General features: G+C 36.9%; 1 protein-coding gene across 1 annotated transcript in view; it reads left to right on the forward strand.

The window, feature by feature from the left end:
* LOC150086827 (protein cereblon-like) overlaps nucleotides 1-23193 on the forward strand; it is a 204849-nt gene that overhangs the window by 175925 nt on the left and 5731 nt on the right. The window contains exons 7-8 of the mRNA XM_090371601.1: nucleotides 5324-5524; nucleotides 16059-16252. Coding sequence (XP_090227727.1) covers nucleotides 5324-5524; nucleotides 16059-16252 — 395 coding nt within the window. The remainder of the gene's footprint in view (nucleotides 1-5323; nucleotides 5525-16058; nucleotides 16253-23193) is intronic.

Raw genomic sequence — 23193 nt, forward strand, 5'->3', positions numbered from 1 at the left:
AGTTGCTAATGCTCCTAAAAACCAAACAAACAAGAACTACGGGAAAGTTACTGGAAAAATTGGTTTACCGCTACATGCAGTTTCTCCCTGCATTCTTGGTAAAAACAGACAGTGCGTGTTATTGGTATCGGCAGTAGAAGTCAAGAACGATATCTTGATTGACATATAGGCATGACAAATGATAACATCATGTGTTAAGTGATTCATTGATGTTATGTTACATATATATATAAAGAATCCATCTTTTCCTATTATTTCCTAACCTAACCGTGAACCCTATTTTTGTCCATGAGGTTAGGTTAGGTTAGGTTAAAAAATATAAGGAAACCTTTTCCTATTATTTCATAACCTAACCTTTTAAAATTAGGTAAGGAAACCTTTTACTTTTTTCCCTATCCTATCGTTGTATGTTTTTAAGGTTAGCTTAGGAAACCTAACCTTAAAAATATACAAAGAAATCAGTAATATGAGTTTTTTTTAATAGCAAAAACACTCATGAATGTTTTGCTGATGATAGTACATTGCATTCCACTTTCTAGGACATAACCTCAAGGACATAACCTTGAGAAATTCGCATTGCTCAATCAGCTTCAACTTCTCGAATATCCGCTACCAGTTCCTTAAATGCCGATCTCCAGGTAATTTTCCAGTAGGGCAAAGACAATTTAGTTGATTTCAATCCTTCTAAAACTCAGTCCTGTCTTATATCTCACAAAAAGGATTTTTCTGCTCCTATGCTTATCTTTGGTGACACTCATTTCATATGCATTTTAATGAAGGGAAAAGACAATTTACCACAAGTAATGGTTGGTTGGATCGTTAGAAAAAAGGTTTGGAGTTAAAAATCTGAACATCACTTGGGAAAAATTATCAGCTAGTACAGAAGAAATAGCAACATTTACTACTAAATTAGCAAAAATTATTCAAGAAGAAAATTTGAATTTGGATCAAATTTATAATTGTGACAAAACAGGCCTGAATTATAAAATGCTCCCATCCAAAACACTTACAGCTAGAAAAGAAAAATCAGCTCCTGGTTATAAACGAAGCAAGGAGAGAATGTGGTACTGGCATGTTGAAATTCATCAGGGGACATAATCTTAAACTAACTGTCATTTGAAAGTCAAAGAATCCCTGAGCTTTACAATATGTAAACTGTTTGCCTGATAACTATGCAAATCAAAAAAATTCATGGATGGATTCAAGTTTTTTTTTAAATATTAGAAAGAAAATAAACTTCTCCATAAAGCACTTTTAATTTTAGACAAAGCTTCATCCTATCCAGACAAAAATGATCAAGATTTTGGTGACATCAGAGCTCTGTTTTTGCGACCTAATGTGATATCCCTTCTTCAGCCTCTAGATCAAGGTGTTTTGGAGACTGAAATGCAGCTATAGGTGACGTCTGCTTCAAAATCTTGAAACAGGGATCAGTGTTGATGAGAATCTTAAAAAAATAAACATCAAAGACATTATTTACTGGTGGGCAGAAACATGGAATGATGTTAAAACATCTACTCTTATTTAATCGTGGGAAAAATATTTTATGCTCCCAAAATGAAGTCAATGAGAATGAGATAGAAAATGAAGACAAAAGAGATGAGGAAACCCTTTTAGAACTAGGCAATAACCTTACTGTTTTGGACACTTACTACAGAGGATATTAAAACATGGATGAATTCTGATGAGCATCTGGAAATGACTGATGACATGGTCGAAAAACTTGGTGACGAACAAAAAGATGAAAAGTGAAGGTGACTATGAAGAGTATACAGAAACTACCAAAACAAATGACATACACAGAAGGTGTAAACAATTCAACTTTATGTTATATTGTGCAGCAGGAGGATAGCCGATGTTTTATTACTTAGGCACCTACAAAGTATAGCAGCTAAAAAGCGAGGAGCTTCTATTAAACAGAAACCCATTAAGGAATTTTTTTATATGATATTAAGGTGTAGTGCTAACGAATGCATCTTCATCCCCATTGCTTGTTACGCTGCAGATGCCAAAGAATCACCAACAGCCTTGTGAAGAAATACCTTCTGCAGGCCCAAAGATTTTTCCTGCTTGCAATCTCGAGAGCCTGCAGAACAGTGCTTACCTTTGCACTCCAGGTCATATGTGACAAGCTGCCTGATCCAACGTGAAGTAGCCTTATACCATCTTCAACACTACAGAAGGAAGAGCCTCCCTACAAGAAATGGAGACTAGGCAATAAACCTGAACATGTCAACTAAAGAAGACAAGAGAATAATTGAAGAAATGATGGATGAGTGGAAAAGGGAGTGGACTGGCTCGGCACTAGGAAGAATCACATATGAATTCCAACCAGAAGCTAAAATATTCGACAAACAATACCGTGCATGGTTCAGGCCTGGACTTCACCTATCGTTTTTGCTAACCGGACATGGCAGTATAAACTCAAAGTTGTACTCTGTTGGACTAACAGACTCACATCTCTGCCCCTGTGGATCACCAGTCAGTTACCTAATCTTCCAATGCCACATTTATCAGGACCTAAGAGCTCAATTACAAATAATCATTGAAGTATATTATCAAGAAAATGTCAAAAATCTCATCTCAACTCCTCAAAGATTCACCTCATATGCTGACTTTGCTCTCAGCCTCTTCAAAAGCAAGAGAAGAATCCTTACTACTCTAAATAGAACCCGGACGCAGATGGACACTGATTTGAACACTCACTAACAATGACAAAGATCATAGCACGAGACCAAGCCAAAGAATTCTGATCGAAACCAAAGGGTCCCACTGTCCTAATTCTACTTTTCTCAAGGGATGCCTCTCTATTCCATTCCCTACTGCCTAAAACTTTACTCCCCCCCACCCTAAAATCTGACTTCTCCCACTGACATGCAATCTTCCTTTCACTTTTTTTTTGTGGGAGCCCCCACGGGGAGGCTCCTCTCCAGAGGAACCTCTTCCTGGGTGTACCATTGGTGCAATGTGAACTCTGGTGTGCCTCCACTTGCCGAAGGATGGTAGGCAGGGAGCAGTGAACAAACTCATTGTATGCCCCATACCTGCGAAGAAGCCGGCAAACATTCAACAGAACAAACACGTACACTGCACACCCACACTTACCATACTACCGGCATTGGCACATGTCTCAAACAGATGCTACAGCAGCTAATAGGGGGAACCCTGGAGACCGCCATGAAACATAAATTCATTTTGACATTTTGTACAATTACACTTATGTCTTTTTCTCAGAATAACAATACTATCCAGTTGACATGTCTGGGATTACTGCTACCCATGCATAGTACTATGTATTTGTCAATATTAAAAATCAATTGCCACCTCTCAATTCCATCTGACATCATATACTTAGATTTCAGAAAAGATTTTTATGCTGTTCCACATGAAATACTGCTGTAAAAATTGGAGCAGTGTGGCATTATGGGCAAGCTACTGCTATGTTAAAGGGATGGTTGAGTGGAAGAAGACTGAGAGTAGTTATCTATGGGCATTGCTCTTTGACTAATGTTATTAGTGAAAACTAATAACATTAGTCAGTCCAAGTTCATGTTCAGTTCTTGTCATATTGTTGTTTTCACTATTTATAAATGATTTTGATAAAGGCATGTCAGGCTTGATGTCTAAGTTTGCAAATAATACAACTGTTGGCTGGTTGGTTAATGACAATAATTAGGATATGCTAATGCAACAAGATCTAGAAAAAGTAGCCAGATGGGCTGAGAAGTGGTTGTTCAAGTTTAGCGTTTACAAATGCAAGGTATTGCATTTGTCAATGTTAAACTTCATGGTATTAGTAATCCCACACATACCAACAGAATAACATCAACTGTGTGGTATACCACACAGTTGATGTTATTCTGTCTCAAGATAGTAGAGAATGAAAAAGACCTGGGATAATTGTGCAATCAGACTTGAAGTTCTGGCAGTGCAGACAGGCTATTAAGACTGTTCATGAGGTTTTTTTTTTTTTTAATGATATACAGACGTTTTGCTGGCAAAACGTCTGTATTTCAGCAAAACGTCTGTATCACAGCAAAGTAGTGAATCATATCTTGATTATTGCATGTCTGGAAGTCTAATTTTTAGAAAGATGTGGATCTGTTGAAACGGGTGCAGAGAAGGCCAAGATTAGTGGGGCTATAAAAGGGCATTTATCCTTCCTTATGGCATCCTTATTCTTGCCAAGACTATAAAGATGCCATAATGGAGGATATAAATTTAAATTGAGATAGAATAGTTATAGAATATTTTATTGTTGGAACACAAACTTCCATCTGATGTCATTGAAGTGGTGATTTGAATAAATTTGAAGATGAATTAGGCAATTATTAGACCAGATTGGATAGTGATGTGGGAAGGCTGGTTTTTTTGTTTGTTTTTTTTTGTTGATACATTAGCATTAGCATTAGTAGAGGCATTTGATGCAAGAAAGCAAGCTTATGCAGCATCAGCCAAAAAAAAAAAAAAAAACCACTTCCACTTCACCCCTCTGTTCATTCAAAATATCTGTCCAGCTGAGCCTTAAACTTATTTAGGCTATCAACTTCCACGACAAGGGATGGAAGTCTGTTCCACCAACCAACCACCCGCTGGCTAAAGGCAAATTTCCGCACGTCTATCCTACATCTGTCTTTCCTCAATTTGAATTTATGCCCTCTCAGGTGATTATTCTGAGCGAGAGGAAGAATCCCATCAGCATTGAGCATGCTCAAACCATTCAAGGCTTTATACACCTCTATCAGATCACCTCGCTGGTGCCTAGTCTCCAGACACTGTAATTTGCAAAACTTAAGCCTTTCTTCATAAGAGCACCCCTTTGTTCCATTCACTAATCTTGTTGCCCTTCTCTGTACTCGTTCCAGCAGCTCTACATCCTTCTTGAAATGAGGCCCCCAGACCTGTATACAGTACTCTAGGTGTGGCCTGACCATTGCCTTATACAAGGGAATAATCACCTCCTTATCCCTGCTAGAAAAATTCCTATATATCATTGACAATACACCATGAGCTACTCTTGCAGCCCGTCTGCACTGCTCAGAGAACTTCATATTTGCCTGCACAACCACCCCCAGGTCCCCTTCATTCTCTACCACTGTCAGTGTATAAGATACTGTATAAGCTTGCTTCTTTGTGTCATTTGCCATTTCTAATGCTAATACTTCATAATTAATGATGAAGGTTCCTTAAAAAAAGCAAAAGAAAATTGGTTTAATATCAAAACTCCTTTGTAACTGAATAGTTAAACAGAATAATGAATGAAAACAGCAGAAACTTTTTTTTTTACTGCTTACCATAGTGCTTTAATTTATTGACTTTTTAGGTTATTCTGATGAAACGGATACAGCAGGAATTAAAAAATTGGAACCGCTCTTTACGTGTGGATGCTATGCCTAAAAATCCCACAGAATTTTCATTTTGGGTAGCTGCAAACTTGCCATTAGATGATGCCCGTCGTGTTAGTCTTTTATCATTAAATAGTGCAGTCCAAAGACTAAGATGTGAATTAAGCTTACTAGAAAAGGTATGTTATTGAATTAAAATGTTCTTCTTATTTTTACAAAATTGTTAATTGTGTGAATTTAATCATAATTGTTAATTTTAATATATCAAAGTAATTTGTGTTAATTAAGCTATTTAAGGTATCTTTATTTGCATTTTAAAGAAGAAAACAGCATGTTTTCATAGAAAATAATGGCTCGAGGATAGATGCAAACTGTTCTTCCAGTCCCTTGATTAAAAAAACAAGTGACATTTTATGAATCTGTTTTTATGTTGTGATGTTTAAATTATTTCAAGTTATGAAATAATTTAGTGGATTATGCTAGATTGCTCTATGCATATGAAATAGTTAAATTTTCCGTATTAACAAAGACAGGCAATCTTTTTGATTTTCAGAAATGTGTTATTGCTGGAGCACATTTAGGAACCACAATTGAGAAAACAAAGAAAATCACTGCTGTATCAAAAGCATCCATCTCAAACGTATACAATGAGAGGAAAATGATAGGAAATATAGCTCTAAAAGAAAGAGCTGTGGAAAAAAGTCAGTACTCCAAGAATGAGACTACAGGAATTTAAAGCAAATTGTGCAATGTACAACAAATGATTGAAAAAAATCGATTTAGGAAAAGTATTTCCAACTGAACTATGTGGTGGGAGTTGAAGAATCTGGGATTTGGTAGTTGTGTGGCTATATGAAAGCTGTTTTTTTCTGTAAAAAATTGAAAGATTCAACTGGAGCGGTGCCTTCAATACCATGACTGGACTGTGGTAAAAGATTGTGGTCTTCCGGTTCTTGATTTACACTTTTTTTGCACCAATGGTAGGTTGAGAGTGGCACAAACCTAATGAAGCCATGCATCCAGACTGTCTCATGTCTGCCACCCAAGTAGTTATGGCGCCTCCGTAGCCAGGTGGGAAGGAGCAGCAGTGCGTAGCACATGCTTCTTGATTAGACCGGGGTTCGAGCCCGTCACCACCAAATACGGAGGATGCGGAAAGGTCAGGGAATGACCACCGCATATCCCGGAGCAATATGGCCTTAGTTGCTAATGCTCCTAAAAAAAAAATTTAAAAAAAAAAACCAAATAAATAGCACCAAGTAGTTATAAGTGGTATCATGGTATGTTCTGTTCATGTACAAACTGGGTTTGCTCATACCATTAAAAGGTCTTGTTACCTCCAGTGAATATCTTTTTGTCATATTGGACCAGCTTCACCCTGCACTACATTTTTATCCAGATAGTGATGGATCATTTCAAGACTGCTATGCAAAAATTGTACCTGAATGATTCAAGGATGAATGGTTCAAGTTCATTCCCAAGATTTCGAACATCTATCCTGACCATCTAATTTTCTAATTGAGAATGTCTGATACCTTGGAATGGGCAGTTTGGCTTCACAGTTCTCTGTTGGCTGTATAGCAGCTGACAAATATCATGATGGAAGAATGGTCAAAACCTGGGGCTGGACCTTAGACATATAGTGGAATCCATGCTATACTGTTTAAGGGCTGTAATTTGGGTAAAAGGTGGCCCTATGAGATAGGAATAATGGTTTTTAATTTTTTGGCCAGTGAGTGTAAAATCCTTAAGAGAAGAAAGGCAAAAATATGAAATGAAAGAAATTGAAGAGCCCTTAGAACAAACAAGACCATGCACAAATGAAATGAATGTAATCAGAATGCAAAATTATGAAAATAGAACCTGAAAACAAGTGCAAATGTGAGCAATGAACAAATATATGCTAATCTGAAATATGGAGATGGAAAATCTAAGAAATGGAAAGAATGAAACTAAGCTGAGCAGACAAAGTCATAACAAATATGGGAATAAATGAAAATATCAAATATAGGAAACAGGATGAACTATTAGGGTAATGCATAATGAGAGAAATTTCAGAAAGGAAAAAAAAAAAAAAGGTAGTACATCAAAGCAGGTTAGGATAAAAAATGAAAAAGAATACAAGGCAGAAGTAAGTAGCATAGGAAACAGCACTTTTTGTGGAAAAAGAAATTACTCTGTCCATGAAAAAGCAGTGAGCAAACATTCACCTGAGAGCTACACAGATAACTAATAAGAAGTTTGTAACCAAGTTATCCAGCTCCAAGTGTTAATTCAAAATAGCCTGGAAATCAGAAGCTTAGAACTAAATTTCTCAGTTATTTGCAATTATTGCTTGTGAAGAGGCAGAAAAAAAAAAGCTGTCCTAGAAAGTGTAAGTATGGGGCCAAAAGGAGTAAAAATAAGGCAATTCTAAAATCGAAAGAAAGCAAACTGGACAAAAGCAAATTAATATCTTTGCACATAATACATCAAATAAAATTTGATATATTCATCATTTAATGTCACAGACTAGAATTTCAATGAAAGGAAGCAGAGAAGTAGTTATTATATTTAATAGGAAATTGAGCTTCTAAGTGAGATAAAGGTAATTCAAATAATTTTGAGGCTGTGAATGCCATGTTTTATCTTAAACTGAGACAGCTACAAAATTACCCCCAGGGGCTCACATCTGGTGAGTATGGGCTTGGCACACCCAGGGTCCTGAGCTGGATATCATCATTCTTCTCTTTCTTGGTGATTCCTTCTCTCTCTCTCTCTCTCTCTCTCTCTCTCTCTCTCTCTCTCTCTCTCTCTCTCTCTCTCTCTCTCTCTCTCTCTCTCTCTCTCTCTCTCACAGGGTAATTCAGAATTTTTTTTTTTTGCCTGGTGCAGCATAAGCCTCAGGCTTCCTTGCACCATACGGCTAATAATAATAACTAATTCTTATTTGTTGCCCACCACAGTGAGAGCACCAGAACTGGAAACCTGGATTGTTAACAGAACAGGATGCTTGGTATATCATTACAGGTGACTTTAATGTGCCTGAGCATGGTACATATGCTGAGAGGATTCAACTGAATAGGGATCTGGCAAACCTACACCCTCACACTAAAATTCAGAATACCAGCGAAGAGGCTGCAATATATGCAATCGCCCTTTCATAATTTTCCAAAAAAAAAAAAAAAAAAAAATCCAAGGGAACTGCTTGTATCAGATCATAGACCATTAAACTTTGTATGTGATGTGGCAGAACAAAACTTGGAAATAGTATACTTAACCAAGTTTATCAAAGAAGTCCATAATAATGTTAAGAATAAAACCCATCCACTGGGGGACTGAGTTATTACATGAGAACACACACACACACACACACACACACACACACACACACACACACACACACACAATTTTAATTTGAAATGGTTCAACAAATTTTAAGACCCAAATATAAAATTTCATAAAAATATGTATGTTGAAATTTGAGTTGGTACATGTAGACAGATAGATGGATAAGGTGTAGACAACAGGTGCATTATGCATATTAGTATTAGCAATGGCCACACGGTGCAAGGAAGCATATGGCTTAAGCTGCACCAGCCAAAAAATAAAATAAAATAATATAAGTGGCAAATGATGCTAGAAAGCAAGTTTATTTAGCATCAGCAAAAAAAAAAAAAAAAAAAAAAAAAGGTAAAAAACACCACCCTTCCCATTTCACCCATCCATTTGCTTCAAAAGTTTTTCCAGTTCTTGAATCTATTTAAGCTATCAACTTCCAAAACGACAGATGGAAGTTGTGACTTCACTATACACTAACGTAAATGTACCCTACGCCTTAGACATAGTCTGGGCCTACTTAAACGATGATAACACAAAAATTAATAACACCGGACTCCCCAAAGACAGAATATTCGAACTAACAAAACTATTAGTAAGTGCAAATTACATTCTATTCCAAGAAAAAATATACAGACAGATTTTTGGCCTCCCAATGGGCCTAAACATTAGTGGACTCATTGCCGAACTATACCTAGACAAATTAGAAAAAATCCACCTTGATCCATTTATACCACAGATCACATATTACGGAAGATATCTGGATGACATCCTAATCATCACAGATCACTTGACCATAAACAATATTCTACAAGTTTTTAATAACATCCATCAGAGACTAAAATTTGAATTAGAAACTGAAGCAGAATCCCACTCCATAAATTTCCTTAATTTTACCATACACAGATTAGACCAAAAACTAAATTTCAGCATATATAGAAAACCCACTAATAAAGGGATGCTTCTGCACTTCCACAGTTACCATCCCCAACCATACAAAAAATCGGTCATGCTGAACCAATTTCTAAATGCCTTTAAATATTCTTCCACCCAGATTTCTCTAACCACTGAAATAAATGAACTAACTAGAAGATTCTCAAATAGGGGTTACCCACTAACCTATATAAACAAAGTCAAAACAATAGCCCGTGATAAAATAAATAACAACAACCTCGCAACAAACATTGCAAAAAAATCCGACAAGACCAAAAAAATATATTTCATCACCATTCCATATATCGAGCACTGGTACAATAAACTTAACCAAATATGCAAGGGAACCGACATGAAAATCATAGCAAAACCCATGAACAAATTATACACATTCTTCAGAAATCGACCTTCAAATACCACATTCCAATCACAGTATGACCTAGTATACAGTATACCATGCAAAAATTGTGACGCTGTCTACGTAGGATCCACCATGGGAGTGGCACAGCTTTGAGCAAAACAACACAAAGCTTCTGTGCGGGCGGGTCGTTCAAATGCATCAGAACTTTCGTTCCACGCCATAAATGAACGACATACATTCGGCTTTAATGAAACTAAAATTATAAATATTCAACACAACTACTACAAACTACTTATTGCAGAAACCTTAAAGATGAAACTACATGCAACTTCAATCAATATCCGTAGGCCATTCCTATTGTCCGACGATTGGTCACTTATACGCATGCGTGAAGAACAAACACTACAACATAAGACAAAAGTTTCGGATTAATTGTGAGTAGCTCTCTTCCTGTGAACATGACACCCCGAAAAGTTCTAATCCGACTTAAGGAATGTAGAGAATAACCCCCAACCCCCACCCCATATCCAATTATTAGACCCCTAAATTTAACTCAAAATTCCTGCCACAGCACCAAAAAGAAAAAAATTGATCCTTAATTATTAGCCAGTTTAGACCCCCAAAATCTAACTTTATGACAGTGTCTTGCAAAATTGATATCGCCTTCCCCATGAATTATTAGCGAGTTGGACAAGGAGAGTTGGAAAAGAAGCTTCCTATATCAAAAATAAAGGTAAGCCCTGTTGATTCATAATACAAATTAACACATGACACAGAAGCCTATGATAGATACAAGTTGATCTGTAACCAAGTTACAAAGGAGGTTAGGCAGGCGAAGGCAGATTACGAGAAATCTTTGGCAAGGGATGCAAAGAAAAACAGCAAAGAGTTCTTTACTTATGTAAACTCTAGAAGGAAGGGGATGAATCAGATTGGTCCACTTGATATCGATGGGCCAACTGTTGATGATCCTGCTCAGGTAGCTAACAAACTAAATGAATATTTTGCATCGACATTCACACATGAGGAGTTATTTAGCGAGGGGAAAGCCAGAGGTGTATTAAACTCTAGCAGTAAGCTAGAGAATCTTGTAATAACTGAGAGTAAAGTGGAGGAGAAGTTGTTGAAGATAAACACAAGAAAGGCACCCGGGGTGGATGGGATCTATCCAGTTATATTAAAGGAGGCAGCAAAGGAAGTAAGCAAGCCCTTAGCCATAATTATGAGAGCTTCCTTGGACTCAGGGGAGGTACCCACAGACTGGAAATGTGCAAATGTCACCCCAATTCACAAAGGAGGATCAAAGGCTGACACAAGTAATTATAGACCTGTGAGTTTAACTTCTGTTCCAGGAAAATTAATGGAGGCACTAGTTAAAGAAGCACTGCAGGATCATTTAGACAAGACTTCAGCTATAGCTCGGACACAGCATGGTTTTGTTAAGGGGAAGTCATGCCTGACCAATTTGATTGGATACTATGATGCAGTCACAAAGGAACTGGATGCAGGGAATAACTTTGATATTATATACTTGGATCTCAGAAAGGCTTTTGATACCGTTGCACATGGAAGACTGCTGCACAAATTGGAGCAGTGCGGCATTGGAGGCAAATTGCTGCTGTGGATAAAGGGGTGGTTGAGGGGGAGAAGACAGAGAGTGGTAATCAATGGACACTGCTCGTCGTGGGCTAATGTTATTAGTGGAGTCCCTCAGGGCTCAGTGTTGGGTCCATTATTGTTTTCTGTATTTATAAATGATATTGATGAGGGTATATCAAGCTTAATGTCGAAGTTTGCAGACGATACAAAGGTAGGCAGGGTTGTCAAGGACACTACTGACACTATGCTGCTGCAACAGGATCTGGAAAGGTTGAGCAGATGGGCTTCGAGGTGGCAAATGAAGTTTAACATTGACAAATGCAAAGTACTACATATGGGAAACAGCAACCCCAGAGCAACGTATCAACTCTGTGGTATTACACTGCAGTGGTAGAGAATGAAAAGGATCTGGGGGTAATTGTGCAGGCAGATATGAAGTTCTCTGAGCAGTGCAGACAGGCTGCAAGAGTAGCTCATGGTGTATTGTCAATGATATATAGGAATTTTTCTAGCAGGGATAAGGAGGTGATTATTCCCTTGTATAAGGCAATGGTCAGGCCACACTTAGAGTACTGTATACAGGTCTGGAGGCCTCATTTCAAGAAGGATGTAGAGCTGCTGGAACGAGTACAGAGAAGGGCAACAAGATTAGTGAATGGAACAAAGGGGTGCTCTTACGAAGAAAGGCTTAAGTTTTGCAAATTACAGTGTCTGGAGACTAGGCACAAGCGAGGTGATCTGATAGAGGTGTATAAAGCCTTGAATGGTTTGAGCATGCTCAATGCTGATGGGATTCTTCCTCTCGCTCAGAATAATCACCTGAGAGGGCATAAATTCAAATTGAGGAAAGACAGATGTAGGATAGACGTGCGGAAATTTGCCTTTAGCCAGCGGTTGGTTGGTTGGTGGAACAGACTTCCATCCCTTGTCGTGGAAGCTGATAACCACCGCATATCGCCGGAGCAATATGGCCTTAGTTGCCAATGCTCCTAAAAACCAAATAACAACAACAGCTCCAAGTCGAACCTTGTTCTGTCTCAGTCAGCAAAAATCATATCTGAATGCACAGTATTTTTCAAGACCACTGAGGGTTTTGCCTCATTTTTCAGTCACTACAAAACAAATGCAATTTCTTGATGACATAAATGCAGAAACGCATTCCAAAGACTGCACCGACGAGATGGAGTTCTAACTCAAAACTAGTATAAACTATTTTACACTACCATAGTGACCTTTGCGAACTTTTCAACAGCATTAACAGCAGCAATCCTTTATTGTGGGATTCAGATACCTTTGTGAGGAGCAATGGATTTTATAATTGGTTAACGCAAGATTCAACATACTTTCTTCTTATGGTTTATGATAAAATTTTCATTAAAACTAACGCACTCTTCAATATCTTACAAACTAAAATTATAGATATTCTGTATTGCATTAAAAGAATCAATGAAACAATAAATTTGCTCGAAAATCTGCGCAGACATTTTGATGATATATATGAGAAGTTTGAAGAATATTGCAAAGAAAATAACTTGATTGAATCAAAATGTTGTACAAAACGTTCAATTAAAGAAGAAAGAGAAAAATTATTCTGTCTAATATTGAATGATATCTTGAAGGATATGGAAGCGAGATACAGTGAGTTTAAAAATTTACAATTTATTTCATTAGTCGATAGTAAAAAGTTTCAAAATCTAGCTAGTCAAATTGATAAGGGTGCATTAGAAAGTTTAGAAAAGAATTATGGTGACACCTTCGATGTCATAAGACTCAAAACTGATCTAGCTGGAATTTATAATGCACAAGTGTTCCGGGATAAATCAATTCAAAATTTTCTTACTTCTGTGTTTAAAAATGGACTTGAACAAATAGTAGTAGTAGTAGTAGTAGTGGCGGCATGTGATGCAAGAAAGCAAGTGTATTAGCTTATGCAGCATCGGCCAAAAAAAAAAAAAAAAAAAACACACCATTCCCTTCAAATGCCTGTCCAGTTCCTCCTTAAATTTATTTAACCTGTCAACTTCCACAACGACAGATGGAAGTTTGTTCCAGCAATTAACCACCCACTGGCTAAAGGCAAATTTCTGCACATCTATTCTACATCTGTCTTTTCTTAATTTGAATTTATGCCCCCTTAGGTTCGTAATCTAAACAAGTGGAAAGATCCCATCAGAATTCAGCGTGCTCAACCCATTCAAGGCCTTATATACCTCAATCAGATCACCGCACAGGTGCCTAGTCTCCAGCCACTGCAATTTGCAGAACTTAAGCCTCTCTTGGTAAGAGGATCCCTTCATTCCCCTCACCAATCTTGTTGCCCTTCTCTGTACACGCTCAAGTAAATCTACATGCTTCCTAAAATGAGGCCTCCAGACCTGTACACAGTACTCAAGGCGTGGCCTGACCATTGCCTTATACAGAGGGACAATCACCTCCTTCTCCCTGCTAGCAAAATTCCTATATATCATTGAGAAAACCCCATGACCTGCCCTGGCAGCTTGTCTGCATTGCTCAGAAAACTTCATATCTGACTGCACAATTACTCCCAGGTCTTTTTCATTTTCTACCACCTTAAGTGTAGTACTACACAGTTGGTACGTTTCTCTGGGGTTACTTCTACCCATATGCAGTACTTTGCATTTGTCAAGGTTAAACTTCAGTTGCCACTTCTTAGCCCATCTGCCCAAATTATCTAGATCCTGTTGCAGTAGCACACTGCCATTACTGTCATTAACAACCCTGCCAACCTTTGTATCATTTGCAAACTTCGACACTAAGCCTGATATACCTTCATCAATATCACTGATAAATATACAAAACAAGAGTGGACCCAACACCGAACCCTGTGGGACTCCACTAATAACATTAGTCCACGAAGAGCAGCACCTATTGATTACCACCGTCTGTCTTCTCCCACTTAACCATCCTTTTATCCATGGTAGCAACTTACCCTTAATACCATTCTGCTCCAATGTGTACAATAGTCTTCCATGCGCAACAGTGTCAAATGTTCCCTGAAGTGGTGAAGCTGCTGAAATTGATTTTAACAATTCCAGCTACAACAGTTTCTGTTGAGAAGTCATTTTCAGCTTTTTTTTTTTTGAAAAGAATCAAAAGCTTCACCAGAAATAGAATGAAAAATGAAAGGCTTTCGTCACTTGCTTTAATTTCCATTAAAAAGGAAAGTAATTAAAATGGAGCAAAGTCCAACCTACAATTTCTGTGAAAAAGTGACCGATATTTTTAGTACTAGCAAAGAGAGAAGAATGAAGTTCATCTACAAATAAAACTGTGAGTAAATATTTTTACTTATTGTTTTATAGCAACAAGGCCTTTTGCTTACAATTCACTTTATAAATGCTTACTGCCTACCCTGAGTATTTACTCACGGCACGGTGCCTCCGTAGCCAGGTGGGAAGGAGCAGCAGTGCGTAGTACACGCTTCTTGATTAGACCGGGGTTCGAGCCCATCACCACCAAATAGGAAAGATGTGGAAAGATCAGGGAATGATCACCGCATATCCCGGAGCAATATGGCCTTAGTTGCTAATGCTCCTAAAAAACCAAATAACAAATAACAATAACTCACGGCACCTGCCTGACACAGACAGACAGACAGACAGACAGAGAGAGAGAGAGAGAGAGAGAGAGAGAGAGAGAGAGAGAGAGAGAGAGATTTTGACATCTGGAGCTCAGATATCTGCTTTTGTAAGGATATCTTTGTCAATAATTATCCACCCTCTTCAGATTTTGCTTATTCCTCCATTTACCTTAGCTTACTGGGCCATAGTTTAATTGGTATATCACCCTCGGCCTTCTTTATTTACTACATTTACTTCAGAAGGCTTATATGATCTGCTGTAACACTTGCCAGTTATTAACATGACAAACAATTATCACATTCCTTTGAAATTCATAATCTTTTTACTGTGGCGTCCCAATTTCCGCTACTAGTGTGTCTTGCTATGTAAATATTACATAGCAAGACATACTAGTAGCATAACATACTAAAATAATATTAATTTATCTATATTCAACTCATTTGCATGTAAATGTAAGTAATATTATTTTATTTAGCAAAAAATTATATTTTATTAAGCATGTAATCTTTCACTCTTGGAACTGAATCCTGTTTTTATATGTTTGATTATTTTGCCAATTTGACACCACTAATGCAATTGTCTTGAACTTCCCAAAATTGCAGGAAGTTACATGCATTTATGATTTTTGTATAACACAAACTATGGTAAATAATAAAACTATGGTAAATAATAAAATAAACATTTAAAATCATCCTTTTTAAATATTATGATTTCTTAATATATTCCAGTAAGCAGAGGCTTGTTTAGGAAGAGTTTTTCATTAATAGTTTGTATATGTAGACACTGACGTGCTCTTTATTTTCTCCAGTAGATTGTAACAATTACTTTTAATCTTATTATTATCTGATTAGAAACTATTAAAATTTTCCACATAAGAGTGATATTTTTATATCTTTATAGTACACAGTGCTTCAGTGCCGAGACTGTGAAGCTTACACAGCAGACCGCAGTGATATTTTTAGTATGTCTCTAGAAGGCCCTCAAGGTACCTACGTCAATGCAAATGGCTATGTTCATGAAACAATAACTGTATATAAAGCTCAACACTTAATCACTGTGGGTCGTTCTTCTACTGAACATAGCTGGTTTCCAGGGTAATTTCATTATTTAATTAGTATTAGTATATAATTGTTTTCTGTTGTAAAAAGTTAATTTTGCACTGTAATATGTTAGATTTAATTTAACACGTTAAAGAAAACATTAATAACTATCTTTTCAATGTTTTAATGGCATTGTTTTATTCCTAAATGTTCTTATTGGCATTGTCTAGACTGAAAATGTAACTTAAAAATTTTAAAGTAGTAAGATATTTTTTTCACTTCCGAAAAATTTTATTCCATTCACTCTAATTTTTCATTTTTGGGATACTTTAAACCTAAAAAGAAATACTCTTTCACTAGTTTTTGGTGTTTTCCTACTTTTCCTGTAATTCTTTTCTATATGACTGGACTTTATTTTAGTGGTTTAAAATTTTTCAGCTACATTTCCTGGCTCATCAGTGTTAGTAAAGAATATTCATCCTAATTCGCTCCCAACCTCTAAAAATAAGCGTCATTACAGTATAGTTCATATAATTTTGAGCACTTCTATGTTTTGTAATGGGGTGGACAAAATTTTGTAATTTTGTCTACAAAATGATCTTTCCAGTCTAGTATATGTTTTTATATCAGTGCATGCATGCTCCTTCAGTATTTCAGACTTCATTATTCTTGTGTGCTTATTTTAAGTTGCTTTTCCGCTCTCATTTCACCTGTTATTTTGAGTGTATTCTAAATTATATATCCCTTGGCTCTTTCTTCTCCAAAATTAATTTCATTTTAAACATATTCATACTTTGTAATAATGGGGCAACCTTTACTGTTTTAAGCTTGAAATGTCAAATATTTTATTCTCACATAAAGGTGCTGTCTTTGAATATATATTTTTTTTTTTTTATGTAAACCCCAAACACGAGAGGTATTAGAATCTATACTACTTACTACCGTGCTTGTGTTGGAGGTTGAGAAGACGAAAGAAGATATTTGTTGACATTGGACTTGAACTTCTGTAGAACTTCTGTAATTTTCAAGAAATACATATGAAGGAAGGTTGTTCCAAAAAACGGCAGTTGAATGAATAAACGAGGAAGATGAAAAGTTGGTTCTGTGAGTTTGAAGTTGGACAGTAAATGGATGTTGGCTGGTGGCGGCACGTGTTCGGACTGTTTTAAAAGAGAGAGCGGGAATTATAGAAGCCAATTCAGAAGAACAGTGCCCATGGAAGTATCTGTAGAAGAGGCATGCAGCAGAAACATTACGTCTATGAGACAGCGAGTGGAGAGACTCTGTTAGAGATGAATTATTAATTAACCTAACTGCCCTCTTCTGAACGGAATCAAGAAGTCTGATAGAGGTTTGGGGGCACACCCCAGATATGGGAACAATATTCCATGGTAGGGCTGATTTGCGATTTGTACAGAGTGAACAGCTGTTTGAAAGAAAAGTAACACAGAGAGTGAAAGAGAAAACCAAGTTTTTTAGACCAAAATAGATATATCATTATGCCTAGAAATCGGAGTGTCACTAAGGATAAGCTTAGGAGCAGAAGAATTCTTTTTTGCGAGATATAAGACAAGACTGAGTTTTAGAAGGATTGAAATCAACCAAGTTGTCTTTGCCCCACTGGAGAATTACCCGAAGATCGGCATTTAAGGAATTGGTACCGGATATTTGAGAAGTTGAAGCTGATTGAGCAAGGCAAGGTTTTTCAAAATAGAAAGTGGAATGCAGTGTGCTATCATCGGCAAAACTATGGATAGGATTTCCAGTCAATGGAAGAAGGTCATTAATATACAAGAGGAAAAGAGTGGGGGAAAGAACTGAACCTTGGGGGACACCAGCATTAGTGGAGAAGTTAGAAGACAGAGAGCCATCTACCATTACCCTCAGTGAGCGGTCAGAGAGAAAACTGGACAACCAATTACAAAAAACAGTTGGCAAACCATAAGATGGAAGCTTGTTTAGAAGACCTTTAAGCCAAACACGATCGAAAGCCTTAGAGTTGTTAAGAGCAACTGCTTGTGTTTCACCAAACTTTTCCATTGAATTTGTCCATAAATGGGTAACTTAAGCTAGAATATCATCAGTGGATTCACACTGATGGAATCCACACTGGCAATCGTTGATCAGATGGCAGTTTCTAGGTAGTTTAAGAGTTGGCAGTTAATTGATTTCTCCATTACTTTAGAAAGAGTAGAAGTAATTGCAATGGGACGATACTTGGATGGGAGGGATTTGTCACCTTTTTTAGGAACTGGCTGGATATGAGCAAATTTCCAAGCAGAAGGAAAAACACCTTTGGAATAAGAAAGTGAAAAAAGGAGGCAAAGAAGAGGAGTAAGTTCAGGAGCACAGGTTTTGAGAACAAGAGGAGAAATACCATCAGGACCTGGAGCTTTCTTTGCATCAAGATTCATCAAAATCCTTCTGACATCCTTTTGACAGAAGACCACAGGAGGCATTGAATGGAGCATGTTGGGAATGGTGGGAGGTGTTTTACCAAGATCATTAACACATGAGCTGGAAGAAAAATGGGATGCTAGCAGGTCAGGTTTATCCTTGACTGAAGTGACAATAGAACCGTCTGGTTTTGACAGAGATAGGAGTACCCTTTCACGTCCCTGACTAATCTTATTACTCTCTCTCTCTCTCTCTTCAACTGTTTATCTTCCATTTTCTTTTCAGTTATCACAATCATTTAGTTCCCATTTATAACTTGATATACTACTGGTATCCCCATCCCTAAAAACTTCTTCACATGTTATGATTATCATTTTATTATTAGTGGAAAATGATACAAGGAATCAAACTCATACATCACTCAAAAAAAAAAAAAAAAAAAAAAAAAAACAACTATTCATTCCATCTGTACAGCTCCTCCAATAATATGATTCAAACTGCTCACTTCTACAGCATCTGATGGTAGTTTGTTCCAAAACATTCAATTACTCTCTGACTGGAAGCAAATTTTCACTCATCTATCCCGCAGCCACCTTTTTTAAATTTGTTTATATTCCCGTGTGTGTGTGTGTGTGTGTGTGTGTGTGTTGTCCTAGAAAGGGTAAGAATGCCATCATCATTAAGCTATTCAATCCATTTAAAGCCTTTAGCACTTCAATCATGTGTCTTATCCAGTGCCTTTCAAGTACTGCAATTTGCAGAACTAAAGTCTCATGTGATAAGAGTAACCCCTTGTGCTCTTAACTAATCTACTTTCTTTTTGTACCCATTCCTAGAGATCCACATCTTTCTTAAAATGAGGCTTCCAGACCAGCATGCATTACTCAAGATGTGGCCCGATCATTGTCTTTTATAAAATGAGATAATCACGTTCTTGTCCCTGCTGACAAAGTTCATGTTAATCACCTACAGAATCCCATAAACTGTTCTAGCAGCCTGCATTGCTCAGAGAACTTTTTGTCACACTACAGTTCCCCAAAGTCTCTTTCATTTTCCAACACCTTGAGTGTGGTACTGCCTAATTGTTATGTTATTCTGGGATTACTGTATGCAATACCTTGCATTTCCTAACAGCAATCAAGTATCGTTTTCAGCCCATTTAGTTTTTCTAGGTCTTGCTGTAATAATATGCCTTGATTGTTGTCATTAGCCACCCTGTCAACCTTTGCATCATCAGCAAACTTAGATAGTAAACTTGATATGCCTTCATCAGTATCGTTAAGAAATATTGTAAACAGTAAAAGCCCAGCACCCAAGTCTGAGGAATACCACTAATCTAAGAAGAGGAATGCCCATTTATAATCACCCTCTGTCTTCTTTCACTCAACTATATTTTTATCCATAGCAGTAACTTGCCCCTAATGCCATATTACTCCATTTTGTACAGATTGTTTCTTTACTAAGGTAAAGAATTAAGCTGTACAAAAAGTGTGGTGGTGGGGGGGGGGGGAATCCTCTCTGACCTAATATATGCTGTGATTTCTTTATAATTGATCCTGAAATATGCAATACTTCTTTATCTACTGACTCCATTATTTTCCTTGGAGAAGAGGTTAAGCTTACAGTGCTATAATTGCTCACTTTGCCCTATGAATCCCCCCCCCTTTTGGAAAGACATTTGCACACCTCCAATCTATAGAAACCTCCCCTGAATCCAGGGATGCTTTCGTAATTATGGTCAAATATCTCCTTACTGTTTTGCTGCTTCTTTTAATATAACCAAATAGATCCTATCAGACTCAGGTGCCTTATTTACATTTAGCTTTAGCAGTTTCCTTTCTACTTTTTTTCTCAGTTTTAACAAAAATCATTTACTTCCAGTTATAACTTGGTGTACTTCTGTTGTTCCCATCCCTAAAATTTTCTTCACATGTAAAAATATTTAGCTTGTAAGCAGTTTTAACAGATTCATCAGTTGTGCCATTTATATCTAGTGAGTCAATGTTGTTTGTCCCTTTTTTTCCTATTGTCAACATAAGCAAAGAATTCTTTGCTACTTTTTTTCCCATTTTTAGCCAAGGACTTTTCCTCTTGATAAAAAAAATATTTATTGAGTCTGTCAGCAGGGATCATCAATAGTTATGCCATTCCAATCTGCTGGGCCAGTGTGATTCATTTAGGTGTAAACCTTGAAGAGTATCCTGTATAAAAAGTATAGTGGCTTCTATGAATCCTTCCCTGAAAACTGCCCATTTAGAATATCCAGTTGATTCCAATGAAAACAATTTAAAAACTGCTGAGACCATTGTTGTCACCTTTATAAAAGCAAAATTCTATCCTTTACTCTTGACAGTAGTTATGTTTAAATAAATCCACACTGATAGATTATGATCACTGCTACTTAGTGGGTTTTTTTTTTTATATGGAGATAATGCATGAAGAGTCACTGCTGATAATTAGATCAAAAGTATTGTTTTCTCTTTATGCCTCTGACATGCTGATATTGAAAACAGTCATCTGATAAATCCAGAAATGTTTGCTACTGTGTGAGTAACCATCCACAAATTCCAGTCAATATCTGAAAAGTTAAAATCCAACATTATAAGACATTCTGATAGACCCAGTATATTTATTTCTTAAAACTGTAAATAGCTTTGTCTTCCTGTAAAGAATTCATTGTTTTTACAGAACAACATTGTCAACTTCTGAAATAATTTCTTATTTATTTCATGTTTGCGTTTTCTTAAAAAAAAAAAAAAAATGAGAGATAGAGAGAGTGACAGACTTTGAACTATTGATTTGTTTTATGAACAGTTTGGAAATCACTACTAATAGCTTGTTTTCCTTTTTGATTATTTCTTGAAATTAAGTTAATTCATTACTTTAATTGAACTTATTCCTTGTTTTTGTTGTTTAAAATATTAAATTTTAAATGTTGTCTTCTTAACATATTCCCTCTCATAATAATGAAATCATTATAATGTGTTAATTTAGAAGCTACTAGATATAATGAGCCACTTTGGTAAAGTAATTAATGGTAGGTAAGAAAACAGTCATCCGATAAATCCAGAAAAGTTTGATAACCATGTGAGTGGCTAACCGCCAGTTCCAGTCAACAGGAGAATTAAAATCTCACAATATAAGATATCCTTATCTACTGGCTTATTAAATTTTTCTGTATAGTTTTTTATTATACTCATTATAGACATTTGGCCTCTAATATACTTCTACTCTCATTTTTGGTTTTCCAATGGTTATATCACACCACACTAACTCAACATTACAGTGCCACACATTTGAACTGAGTACTCTGCTCTGTTTTTCAATTTGCTAGAAAAAACTTGTTACAACCTGCAGCACGTACCCAAATGAGAACTGAATTCAGAGAATTAGACAAACTATTGGAGGGAAACCATCCATTCCACAACATGATTAGTACTAGCATTAGTAGTGGCATATGATGCAAGAAAACAAGCTTATATGGCATCAGTTAAAAAAAAAAAAGAAGAAAAAGAAACCACTTTCCATTTCAATTATCCATTCCCTCCAATAGTTTGTCTAGTTCTTTGAATTTATTAATTAAGCTGTCAGGGGATGGAAGTTTATTCCACCAATTAACCACTCATGCCTAATGGCAAACTTCTGCATGTCTGTTATGTAACCATCCTTCCTCAGTTTGAACTTATGCCACCTCATATGTGCAATCTGAGTTAGAGGAAGCATCCCATTAGATCACTTCACAGGTGTCTAGCCTCCAGATGTTGCAATTTGCAGAACTCAAGTCTTTCTTGGTAAGAGCACACCTTTATTCCCATCACCAGTCTTGTTGCCATTCTCTGTACTCCTTTTTCAACTGTGTGGTACTACACACAGGATAGTAGAAAATGAAAAAGACTTGGAGTAATTGTGCAGTCAGATATGTAGTTCTCTGAGAAGTCTAGACAGGCTTCCAGGCCAGCTCATGGGGTTTTGTCAATGATATACAGGAATTTGTCAATGATATACTGGCTACCTAAAATGAGACTTCTAGACCTGTATGGTATTCAAGATGTGGCCTGACCATTGCCTTATACAAAAATAAAGTAAAGTAAAGTAAACTGCAGCCATTATCAACCCACTGCAGGATGGAAGCCTCAACAATTCATGCCGAGGGAAATAGACCATAATCTGCCATACTGGTCCAGTGCAGGTTGGCGGATCAACCGTATTTAGCAGTCAAGGGCTTGAACGCGCTCAAAGAGTGCATGTGCTACTGCACTCCCGCTCCTGACAAATTGGCTACGGAGGCCTTGAGTTGAGGAGGTGATTGTACAATGGTATAATCACCTCCTTAATCTCGCTATCAAAATTCCTGTATATCATTGACAAAACCCCATGAGCTGGCCTGGAAGCCTGTCTAGACTTCTCAGAGAACTACATATCTGATTGCACAATTACTCCAAGTCTTTTTCATTTTCTACTATCCTGTGTGTAGTACCACACAGTTGATACATTACTATAGAGTTACTGCTACCCATATGTATAACTTTGCATGTCAAACTTAAGTTGCTATTTCTCAGTCCATATGTCTAACTTTCCTAGTTGCAGTAGCATACTGT

This window comes from Mastigoproctus giganteus, chromosome 4, assembly GCF_048544385.1.
Source record: "Mastigoproctus giganteus isolate SK-2022 chromosome 4, ASM4854438v1, whole genome shotgun sequence".
In the NCBI taxonomy this organism is placed as follows: domain Eukaryota; kingdom Metazoa; phylum Arthropoda; class Arachnida; order Uropygi; family Thelyphonidae; genus Mastigoproctus; species Mastigoproctus giganteus.